Here is a 12,032-nt window from a genome sequence, read left to right as displayed (position 1 = left end):
CTAGTAAATCTGCCCAAATTTCACCCTGCGGGGAGACATTATCTTTTTTATTCCAGCCAGGAACAAACATGCCCTCTGACCTAGTGGGAGATACTATCTCTAGCAGCTGGCTGTTTGATAGGCAAATACCCTTGAAAAGATTGTTCAGGATAAAAACTCACAAGATGTATAGAAGCACCGTGGAGAATTGCCCTCCAACAAAAAAATCCCAGGGAAGGAATTGAATTGGTGTGTCATGAATCATGTGCCCATTTTGGATCAAGCACTTTGTTCCGAGATGTGGGGTAGTAGTATCGGCTCTTGTCAAATCAACTTCCCACCCAAGGGTAGGAGTCAAGGTCAGTTACTAAGACATTAGTGTTTGACAAAGATGAGTCATACTTATTATGATACAGAATTAGAGTATAAATTACAAGGCTGAAAGGGTTAAGATGGGTTATGAAGAAATATGTCAGTCATGTTAAGGAGTTTGGAACTTTTTCTATGTGCAACAGCAATTTATTAATTTTATAATGGAATAGTGTGTTATCTTTGGAAAGATCACACTGACACAGACTTTAGGGACAGGAAAGGGTAAACAAGGAGAAAAGTTAGGGGACTATTACGGTAGTCCACGTAAAAGATAACAAAGGCCTGAACCAGGACAGCAGGGTTGAAAAGAAATGGGCAAATGATATACTGGTAACATCCATAGGGAGAGAAGACAGAATCAAGGACAAACTTTGCTTCTGTTTTGGGAAACTTTATGAACTGAGATGCAGAGCCTAGAAAGAGAAGTAGGTTTCAGGAAGGCAAGAAGACAAATTCAGCCTTGAAAATCATAAGTTTAAGGTAGGATGGGTCACAGAGAGCTAGGGTGAGGAGATAAATTGGGAGACATATCCAAGACATGAGAGAGAAGTGCACTGGATAGAGTAGAGTCCAGGACAAAAGCTGAAGAGCACTGATATGCTAGGGGCCGACAGAAGAGAAATCAGAGGGGGAAAGAAAAAGGTTGGAAAAGAGTAGCCAGGATGGTTAGAAGAAAACTAGGAACAGACAGTACAAAGGAAGCCAATAGAAAATTCAAGAGCAGAAATTGACTTTTTTTTTTAATGCTGTGCAACCTGCCACAGGACAATGTACCAAAATGATGTAATGAGAACTAAAAGCAAAATAAAGAACTCAAAGCAGTTTAAACAATCTCACATGCTTCAGGAAACCAAAATTCTTCTGTTGTAAGAAGGGAATTCCATAAGCCTTAAAAGAGCACTGTGGGGATAAAGTAGACCCTGTTCTCCCATTTCTCACAGTAAGAAGACAGTGTGTCCATCGTTTTCCTTTATCACAGTGAGTCACTGTGACCTCCACGTGGCTCCGATTATACTCTTATTCCTAGATCTAACTCAGTCACTCTTAAATATCCAGTTATTCCATTTGTACTAGTATTAATATAGCTCTTTTTGCGCTCCATGTGCCTCCACACCCTCCCCCACCTTCTTCTTATGTCACTGATACCAAGTCACAGATTAATTGGCAAGGCAAATACAAATGACATTTTATTTCTGCTCATCTCATTAATATAGATCAGCTCTGGCTGATTAGTTCTCCTCCAAACACTGGCTAAAACAGGTCTGTAACTTGGTGCTATACAGAGCAGAATGGTTTGTGATTGCTTTGCTTTTCCAGGGAAGACACAATAGTTTTTGTTTATTTTGTGCGTGTGCACATGACACTGTCTCACACTCCTTTTTTCTTCCTCCAGAACTGGCTCAAATAAAATAAACATTCTTAGCTCTTTCTTTAGAAAAAGGGGGAGAAAAACTCATGTGCCAATCCAAGCAGAGAAAGAGACAGCAAAACAGGAATAGATTTGGAAAAGCACTTTATAATTCATTACTATACATTGGTAACTCTTAAAATTTTTCCTTTTATGAAAAAGAACTGAAAAGTGTTGTAAGATCAGAAACTAATAAAAAATCACATACTTTTAGAAGATTTACCACTTGCTCCTTTTCATTTTATTGACTATTACCAAGTTTCAATGTGTTTCAAATAATTAAATACTGCAACTGGGACATTAAAAATACAAACTAATTTACCAAAATAATTGTATTCTGAATATTATGTACAATATTATACATTTTACATTACATAAAGGGTTTTTATACATAAAGGTAAGATTTGATTCATGATTACTGAAAATCCAAAATACATTTGAACAAAGCATTCCTATGCATACATACATAATCACTCATATGGGATAATAAAAAACCATACATGAGTGTGGTTATTAAAAAATAAAATTACATTCATACAATAATAGTACAAATTGAAATCAGTTTTAATTTGAAAAGTACTATTATAAAACCACACACATATGAATGAATGATATAACCTAATTCTATTTAGTTAAAAATTTTTATACTTGAGACTGAAATATGTCTCTATCCCATGGGAAATTTTTGATTTTTAATTTTAAGGGATTTGTATAATTCATCATCATTAAACGTGTATCCATGGATATAATGCAGACCTAATCCCAGCAAACAGAAAAGTCATGAGGGTCAATCATATCACCTTCTGTACTTCACCATATAGTTTTTGAACAATATACTGTTCAGTTGTACAGTTTGGTACTTCTTCATATTCATGCTTGTCATCAGTGATTAAGTGTTGAGGCACAGAGTTTACAGGGAAATGTGTATTACTGTCAAGAATTAGATACTAAAACAAGGCTATCACTGGGTGACTACCGAAAAAAAGAAGGGGTGCTCATGTGGAAAATGCCACCCATACACACCAAATTCGTTATTAAACAACGTTGTCAGTCCTTTAAAAAGGTTAATATGCTGATGTGTCATACCTTGTTTGAATCCTGAAATAGCTAAGTCCAGAAGAGTGCCATGTAAGTTTTAGTACTATCTCACTTTTAAATTTAATTCAAGAGGAAGACCTGTGATTTTAAGTAAAAGCAAACATTTCTCTAATTGATCCGAGAAGCCTGAAAAACAGTGTCTTTATAACAAAAATGTCTTTCTAATTGTATGTCACTGTCTATGAATCTTATCCCAGAGATACACAGACAGGTGAAAATTCTATCAGAACTATACATAAGAACCTTGGAAAGGCACCAATTAGTAAATTGGCCATTCTCCTTAAAATGTGTATAGCATTTTTCAGTATTCCCTATCTTGAAATTCTGCATTTCATCAAAGGCAGACAGCAGAACACTTGGAAACTGGAAGACAGAGAAGGAACAAGTTGAAACATATACAAAATCAAGGTCTTTTCCAACACCACATAATCTGCGAAAAATGAGATTCAGAGCCTAATGTCTGCTATATCATTTTTCTTCTCGTTCAGGTCTTGCTTGAATATAAAAAGAAGCTCTAACCTAGGTTATCAAAATATATTCATATAAATGTATGAGCATTTCTAATACAAAAGTTAAAAAAGGTCTAAATTTTTAATTTTTGTAATTAAATATCCTAGAGTTCAGTAGGCAGATTTATTTTTGAGCAGCTTGAAAAGAATCCGACAGCTGAGCTCTGCCTGTGAAATCGGGCATGGCTACATTTCAGCTCTTTGCCGTGACTTCTCAGCGGCAGCAGCCCCATCCTCCTCCTCGTCATCCTCCTCCTCATAATGCTCCTCTCGGCCTTTGGGGTGGTTGTCATCTCGAACTTCTTGCTCTTCTCCTTCATTATTTTTCTCATCGGCCTTAAAGTTAAAAGAAAAAAAGGAAAACTGAGAAACAGGACACTGAGTTAGTGGCATAAATAATTCCCTCTTAAAAAAAAAAAAACAAAAAACAGAAAGAAAACAAGTGAAGAAAATATTCCAATAGGCAAGAGTGCTACTGTCTTTTCTAATCTTCACACTGTCACAATTTCCTAATTCCCAATGTTGCACTCCATGGCACCTTAGATGTGCCCACTGGGATCTTTCCAACCACACATAGGCGTCTCCTCCTCACGTGCACAGAGGCACACATGTGCAACAGAAACATGTACATCCTACACATACATTTTCATCATTTTCACCATAGGTCTCTTCAGCGTTATGCTCCAATTCCCTTTTCTTCTCCTCAGTCAAATCTTCCTGAACCTAAAACAAACCAGAGACATCAAGTGGACACTTGGATCATTTCAACACTTGAAGCAACATATTGTGATTCCCAAAAAGTTCATTCGAATCAGTAAAGACAAAACTAAACTAAAAATAAATCTGAAAAGACAAAGATTTGACTTGTCTATTAGCCATGAATAAATGTGTAACATACTTACTAAAAAAATTAGTGTTATTCAGAATCTAGGACTTTTGTGTGTTGAGTTTCTGATTTGTTTGAATAAGGGTTAACACTCCAAGTATAACACCCGAAGAAATTCACCTTATAAAGTTAAAAAACTCCTCTTTTCCAAAAGAGAGAACTGTGAAAGTCTGAAAGTTCTGACAGAATGTAAGTTCTTGTGAAGAACAGGAACCATCAGTCTTACTCAACTAACTGCCTTCAATTCCTAGAGGCATGCTTGGCATGCTGCAACTGCTTAATAAATATTGTTGAATAAATGAATCAATGAATGAATCAATGCAAAAAAATATCTGCTCTTACAGATATTTACAAGTCACAGAAATCAGGCACCACCACCTACACTCTGGTGTAATAGAGAACAGAGAAAAACCTGTATACATACATTTCTATAATTAAGAATAAACTTTTTTGGCTAAAATATCTAGAACACAGAACATAATCATTTCAGTTTCTTCATAGAATAGTTATTAAGCTACCTCAAATCCCTGCATGTCTTTGTATTCTAACACATTTCTGTTTTAAGTAGTTCTCTTTCATGTATGCTATTACTATTATGTGTCATTGATTCTGATTATCTCAAAATGCAAATCAGAGAAAGAATTCAAATATTTTTGATCATTAAATCTCTATTTAATAATCACATCTATGAAAATAGAGGGTGATATATTTTATAACTTAACTATGACAATGGCATAAGAGTAAGTCTTGAGTAACACAAAATTACCTAATTTGTGTGTGTGTGTGGGGGGCAGTATATATGTGTTAAATATCCCAGAAATGGGCAAGAAAAAGAAAGTACACTGGTGTTATAATTAAGGAACAACAAATTAAGGGCTGCATCAAGGTGTCCATAGCCCAGGTTCAGCAGAATGAACGGCACCCATCAGACTCACTCTGGAGGGACCCTGACCTGTTAAAAGTCTACAAAGATGAACCTTCAAAGATGCCAGCCTTCATGAGTCTTGTCTAACCAGTCCATTGTTGGCTGGACTCACAGCCCCTATACCACACTGGAATCAAATAAATACATTGCGGGGACAGATATAGAGGATATTTTGTATTTACGTGTCCTGGTAGAGCGAGCTATAAAGAAGACACTTCTGCCTCACCGTAGGCTGTAGCAGTGGCCAATGACATCTCTTCGGCCCTTAGTCACGGAATGACAACACTCCCCAGGACATTACAGTGGAAACAGTGAAGCACTTACTGCCGACTGTACTAAGGTCTCACTAATTGAAAATTGCTAAAGTGTCCCAGTTGATTTCAGTGAAAAGACACGTCTTATATGGCCTTTATAATGAAAATACACTAGCGAACAGTAAATACTGTAGTTGGGGCTGGGAGGGAACTGCCTTGAGACTGTGGTACAGTGAAAAGAATAAATCAGGGTTAGCACATGTTTGCTATAAAGGGCCAGATAGTAAATATCCAGGCTTTCTTGGCCATCAAGTCTCTGTAGCAATTACCCAAGTCTAGCGTAGCAGTGGCCTTAGACGACATGTACACAAAAAGGCATGGCTTTTGTTCCAGTAAGGCTTCACTTATAAAATAGACCCAGGCTTGTAGCCTGCCAACCCAATACAGACCATGGAGTCAGAGAGAGCTAGATTAAATCCTTGGCTCTGCAACTCTCCAAGCTGTATAAACAATAAGGTCATTTGTTTTTACTATGAAAAGTTTCAAGCACACAGAAAAACAATGATTCAATAAACTCCCTAATAGCCATCACCAAGGCTCAAAGGTCATCTCAATGTTGCCATGCCTGCATCACCTATCACTTTATTTTCTGATGAATTATTCTTAAAAATTCTAGATATCATGTAATTTCAGCCCTACCCATCTCTAGACACATTGCACTTTTCTTATATAACCATAATGCCATTATCACATCTAATAAATAATTCCATGGCATCATCTAATGTCTAGTCCTTACTTACATTTTCTCAATTGTCTTAAATATGTCTATTTACATCTGGCTTGTCCTAATCTAAACAAAAGTCATATCCAACACCAATTCCACTTCCTTCTTTTTTCCTTAATGCTATATTATTGTCCAGTAAAATGACCCAGACTCTGGATTTCTTTGCTTCTTTGAGGTGTCAGTTATTTCTTTAGCCTCCACATTTCTTACAAAAGGAAGTTAGTTAGCTTAAAGGCTTGAATGAATTCAGATTCAATTTGCAAAGTAAAGATTTTTCAGAGATGATGCTGTAGACTTCATATTTCCATTATATCAGGAAGCATATACTGTCTGCTCTACTTTTAGTGAAGCTAAAGTTGGTCAGTGAGCTCAGACAGCTACAGCCTGATCCCTCCATGGTAAAATCCCCTGACCTCCATTAACCTGGTGATGTCATCCACTGATGACTGCTCCTAAATCAACTGTTTTAATTAGGGGTTACAAAATGGTGACTTTCTAATTCCATCATTCCTTCTGTATACACTAATTTCTAAAAAGAAAAACTTGCCTGTATCAACTAGTTAGTTACTATGCTTTAATGTAATGTGCATATGCGTGCATGCTCAGTCGTGTCCTACTCTTTGTGACCCCACGGACTGGAGCCCGTCAGGCTCCACTATCCATGGAATTTTCCAGGCAATAATACTGGAGTGGGTTGCCATTTCCTTCTACAGATCTTCCCAACCCAGGAATCGAAGGTATGTCTGTTGCGTCTCCTGCACTGGCGGGCAGATTCTTTACCACTGAGCTACCTGGGAAGCCCAGTTACTATGCTTGGTATACTTAATTATGATAGCTTTTAAAAGCAGACCTGGGTAGGGTCTAATCATGGTTCTAACAATAACAAGCTGTGTGACCTCTGAAAATTTATGTAACCTCTTTGAAGTTCAAATTTCTTATCTGTCAAAGAAAGGGGTTAGATAAAAATCAGTGATTTTTAATTTTCTGTTTGTGTGTGTGGTATGGTGGGGGTCAAGGACCGCTTTAAGACTTTGATGAGAAAGTCTTTAGTAAGTAGGCACCTAGACATACATCATTTTGCAAAGAAGTCTTAAGAGGTTCAGACTTCTTTAAACAGTGTATTCCTGAAACATCAGCATTCCTGCAAGCTTGTGGAAAAACTCCGATTCCTAGGTCCCACACAGGAACAGAAGCTCCAAGAGTAAGGTCTGATCCAGGGATCTGTATGTTTTACACACTTTCCAAGGGGATTCTTATCCACAGCAAAGCCTGAGAGCCACTTGAGTGACAATGAATGTCTCTGGCTAGAGAGATAAATACTGTTTCATGAGTTCTTGCCTCTCTTGGAACCTACTGTAGAAAATTTAGGTTGTGGATCAACTGACAATATAAACTGAGGTGGAAACCATTGATTTAAATTACTCTTTAATTTAGGTATTGCACAAATGAAAATTTTATAATTTTTCAAATTTATGAATATAACTTTTCTAATATTCTAGTAATATATTCTTTACATTTGGGGGCAAGAGTAATTTAAACTCATCTTAAAGGCATTACTGAAATGGGACAAAATGATATGGAGTTTGTCATTTTAAAATATGTTTAGACTAATAACTGCCAAATGTTACGTTTTTTACAATGTGGACATGCCAGTTATGTCTTCCACACTTGACCCTCTTTATTATCCTGCTAAACCTGATGGAAACATTTTCTTAAATATCTCCCTGAACCATTGCTTATTACTCATTCAGTTCAGTTCAGTTCAGCCATTCAGTTGTGTCCGACTCTTTACGACCCCATGAACTGCAGCACACCAGGCCTCCTGGCCATCACCAACTCCCAGAGTCCACTCAAACCCATGTCCATTGAGTAGGTGATGCCATCGAGCCATCTCATCCTCTGTCGTCCCCTTCTCCTGCCCTCAATCTTTCCCAGCATCAGGGTCTTTTCAAATGAGTCAGCTCTTCACATCAGATGGCCAAAGTACTGGAGTTTCAGCTTCAACATCAGTCCTACCAATGAACACCCAGGACTGATCTCCTTTAGGATGGACTGGTTGGATCTCCTTGCAGTCCAAGGGATTCTCAAGAGTCTTCTCCAGCACCACAGTTCAAAAGCATCAATTCTTTGGTGCTCAGCTTTCTTTATAGTTCAACTCTCACATCCATACATGACCACTGGAAAAACCATAGCCTTGACTAGACAGACCTTTGTTGACAAAGTAACTCAAATTACTCATTACTAAGATCTAATGATTTAGGCATTTTAGAAAAAGTCCCTATGTGATGTGGCAAAGTCTAATAAATAGCAAAAACAAAACAAAACAGATCTCTTGAATCTGAATGGACTTGGCTAGCTACCCAGTCCCCATATGTATTCACGCCTTTCTCTGATGCATCAAAGATCTTAGGAGGTGAGCCAGGAACTAGAAGGATGCCCTTAAGTAACCAAGAAGCCTAAAATCCAGAGAGATGGATGGGACATGATCACGGAAAGAGCTTCAATCTGTGATGGACACCGCTGCTTGCCGGCTAATGTTTAATAGAGTTTCTGCCATCTGGACAGTTTCTTGATGTGGTGATTCCCAGGCCAACATGCCACTAAAAGGCAGCCAGGAAACCCTGTACCTGTTCTTATGTGAGTGTTCAATCTGGTTTTACTCAGATTGGGGAAACAGAGCACTTGGGTTTTTCACAGTAGTCATTTAAGCTCTCTATATTTTTAAACATTTAAATCATTTTAAAGTACACACAGCACTTTTTGGCAATGTCACAGTTTGTCTCATTTGCTCATAAGGAGATTAAAAAAATCTGTAAAGTATGCAACACACGGATGGCTTTTCATAGGAATGTCTTATCATAGGAATGTCTTTCTAAGGATCCCAAAGCAAAAACAATCAATGCTTGTTAACAGTCGTTTTTAGATCTTAGAAGGAAAACACTGTTGCACTACGATAAAAGAAAGCAGGGAGAGGGCAGATTTCCTAACATCACACTTGTTTTGGGTTTCTGTACCCTCAAAGTTCAAGTCACAAGTCTGATGGGCTGTGCCTCTGAACAGGTACAACCTGGCAAGATGCAATTCCTCCCTAGAGGCAAATGTGACAAGAAGGCAGGTTGATGGTGGACTGGAAGGGAGGGGAGCCAATGGTGGCAATGGGCCTTACATCTCAGGGGTCAGCTGGAAGCCTCTGAGGCTTAAGGAAGAGAAGAACGATGCACATTACCCTGCATTTTACAGTTTTGAGTGCTCACATACACGGCACTCATAGACAACAGGCTATGTATTCTCACATACAGCAACCCTCTTTGTTTTTCTCATTTTGCTGCACTCCGCTGAGAACTTCGTCTCTATTACTAGGTCTTGACTGGTATATGGAAATTCTCCCTCAGCAAGGGAAGAACTGAGAACAGTGGAAAGAGGTGGGAAAATCCAATAACTAAGCACCTCAGGAACTGCCAAAAAAATAAAATACAGCCTGAACAAAGGACACTTAGAGGGCAGAGGGGAAAGGTACCCAGGGAAGGAGAGGCAGGCTGGGCTTCTGCTGAGAGCTCACATGGTAGCCACACTAAAGGAAAAGGTGTGATGACCTGAGTCTGCCAGGGTCAGAGAGTGGGGACAGAGGTGCCGAGCTCGGAGTTCTGGGCTGGGCACTGGGGGGGCCTCTGCCTGTCACCATCCTCCTTCCCTCCCACCTCTCTGCCTTTCTTTTCTATCTTTGATCCCTCTTGGATCCCACATTAACTGATAGAATACAGAAGTAAAAAAAAAGAAAATTAATCAGTAAATACTGATTAAAATTTTATGTTTACCCTTCTGAATTTTTAAAAAGAAGCCAAGGTGAGCCTCTTCTCTTCTAATCCCTAAAAGATCCCTGACAGCGGACATAATGAAACAAGTAATATTAGTCCAGACATCCTGTTACAAGAGAGGTCCAGATGAATATCTTTCTCTTGCCATATGTCTTCATATTCAAGGCTGCCAGGTTCTCTAACACTCTCTTCTGATGATATGGCTCAGGGGTTTGAGCAGGATGAACAGCAGGATGAGAAAAAGGAAAGAGAATAAGAGGATCAAGGCAGGTAGATTGCATGTAAAACTACAGGTATATGTTGCCAATGTCTGCAAAGAACGATGTTCTTCTCTGTTTTCCTGGTATAAAGACAAACTTCAGCATCAGCTCTGAAAAGCTGACAAATGCAACCAGACAAGGCAGCAGCCTTAGCCGAGGGAGCCCTGCCCATGAGGCAGAACACGGGCCTCTTAGCAGGCTCTCAGGTAGGTTCAGGCTGCCACTTGTCCATCCTCTCCTGCCGCTCCCCGTAGGGCCAGAGTCACACATTTGCAAAGGCCTGGTTGAGAAGCGCCTCTGAACTAGGGCTTTAATTTGCTAGACCATTTTCTGGTCCAGAGAGACACGGAGCCTGGGGCCTGGGCCTCATCCATTTCATATTCCTGTGTTCTGAGCTCCAGTGGTCCCTACAGTACCCTTCTGAGACTAACCAGCTCAACCAACAGCATTAATCAATCAACTACACAATTGTGGCACTACACACAACACTACACACTACACACAACTACACATGGTAGATGCTCCACGAAGCTAATTTACAGTAATATGCGAGGGGTTTGCAATAAAAAGTTAACTAAAATGAAATGCTAAGAAATTCTACCCAAATGCATTTTACTCAACTGAGCTCCTTACCTATTTTTCCTTTTCTTCTTTGTTAAATTTAAGATACTAAATTTTTAGAAGGGAAGAGGCTAAAAGTGAAAATGTTTTACATGTCTGGAGGGTGTTAAGTGTGTTCTGCTAGATACCATGGGGTGTCGCTATGAGGCAGGAGCAGTGGCCATGTCTACAGAGAAAGTCTCTGAGGTTTGTCCAGACTCTCAAGGGGCAGAGCTTTGTTCTTCTTTCTTGTGAGGGAAAGAGACAGGAGAAAATATTTTTACAAAGATCACATAAACCTAGGTATGCCATTCCTGGAAGGTCAAGTGTCTTCTTAATTCAAAATTTCTAGGGAAAACAAGAGAAGAGAATTCTATCATCCTGTTTTTATTATCTTCCAAACAAATGTCTCCACGGCTATGGTCCATTTCTCCTCTAAACCATCCTTCCTTATCTAGCCTACGGCTCTCTAAACCTTTCTATGAAAGCCCATTCGGAGAGGTTTTTTCAGGTGAGTGTGAGACCCCAAGCAGTCTGGCCCCCTGCCCTCCCCCTTCCTACCTCCTCTTCCCCTTCTTCCTGGTACTGCTCATCCACGTTGTCCTCCTGCTGGTCTGGGTTTCCTGCCATCTGTTGAAACAAAAGGAGAGGTTCAGGTTACTGAACACTGGAGATGCATTTTCCAGTCGTCTGGGACAAAGAACAGACAGGCCACCATGAACAGTGCATTTCAATGCCTCAGTGGGCAGGAAATGATGACTAATCACTCCCAACAAAGCCCAGGAAGCCCATGACCCACTCCTTCTGAGTGCACACATTGCATGTGAGGTAAACTTCCTGTCCACACAGGTCATAACTAAAACCTTTTACATAAAACCTGGCATTTATAGGGCTTCCCTGGTGGCTCAGATGGTAAAGAATCAGCCTACAATGCAGGAGACTTGGGTTTGATCACGGGGTTGAGAAGATCCTCTGGAGAAGGGATTGGCAACCCACTCCAGTATTCTTGCCTGGAGAATCCCATGGACAGAGAAGCCTGGTGGGCTATAGTCCATGGGGTCGCAAAGGTTCAGACATGACTGAGAGACTAACACTTTCACTTTAGGCATTTATAAAATCCCCAGGTTAATACAACCCAGCAA

General features: G+C 39.5%; 1 protein-coding gene across 5 annotated transcripts in view; it reads right to left on the bottom strand.

The window, feature by feature from the left end:
• Nucleotides 1-1,977: 1,977 nt before the first annotated feature.
• GOLIM4 (golgi integral membrane protein 4) overlaps nucleotides 1,978-12,032 on the bottom strand; it is an 83,590-nt gene continuing 73,535 nt past the window's right edge. For all 5 annotated transcript variants that reach the window (XM_019959878.2, XM_019959883.2, XM_019959887.2 and 2 more), the window contains 3 exons: nucleotides 11,452-11,520; nucleotides 4,009-4,089; nucleotides 1,978-3,702 (listed from right to left, as the gene is read on the bottom strand). In XM_019959878.2, coding sequence (XP_019815437.2) covers nucleotides 3,553-3,702; nucleotides 4,009-4,089; nucleotides 11,452-11,520 — 300 coding nt within the window. In that variant the 3' untranslated portion in view covers nucleotides 1,978-3,552. The remainder of the gene's footprint in view (nucleotides 3,703-4,008; nucleotides 4,090-11,451; nucleotides 11,521-12,032) is intronic.

Source organism: Bos indicus, chromosome 1 (genome assembly GCF_029378745.1).
Source record: "Bos indicus isolate NIAB-ARS_2022 breed Sahiwal x Tharparkar chromosome 1, NIAB-ARS_B.indTharparkar_mat_pri_1.0, whole genome shotgun sequence".
Classification (NCBI taxonomy): Eukaryota; Metazoa; Chordata; class Mammalia; order Artiodactyla; family Bovidae; genus Bos; species Bos indicus.
The sequence above is the reverse complement of the archived record's forward strand: the minus strand, read 5'-3'. Positions and strand labels throughout refer to the sequence as shown.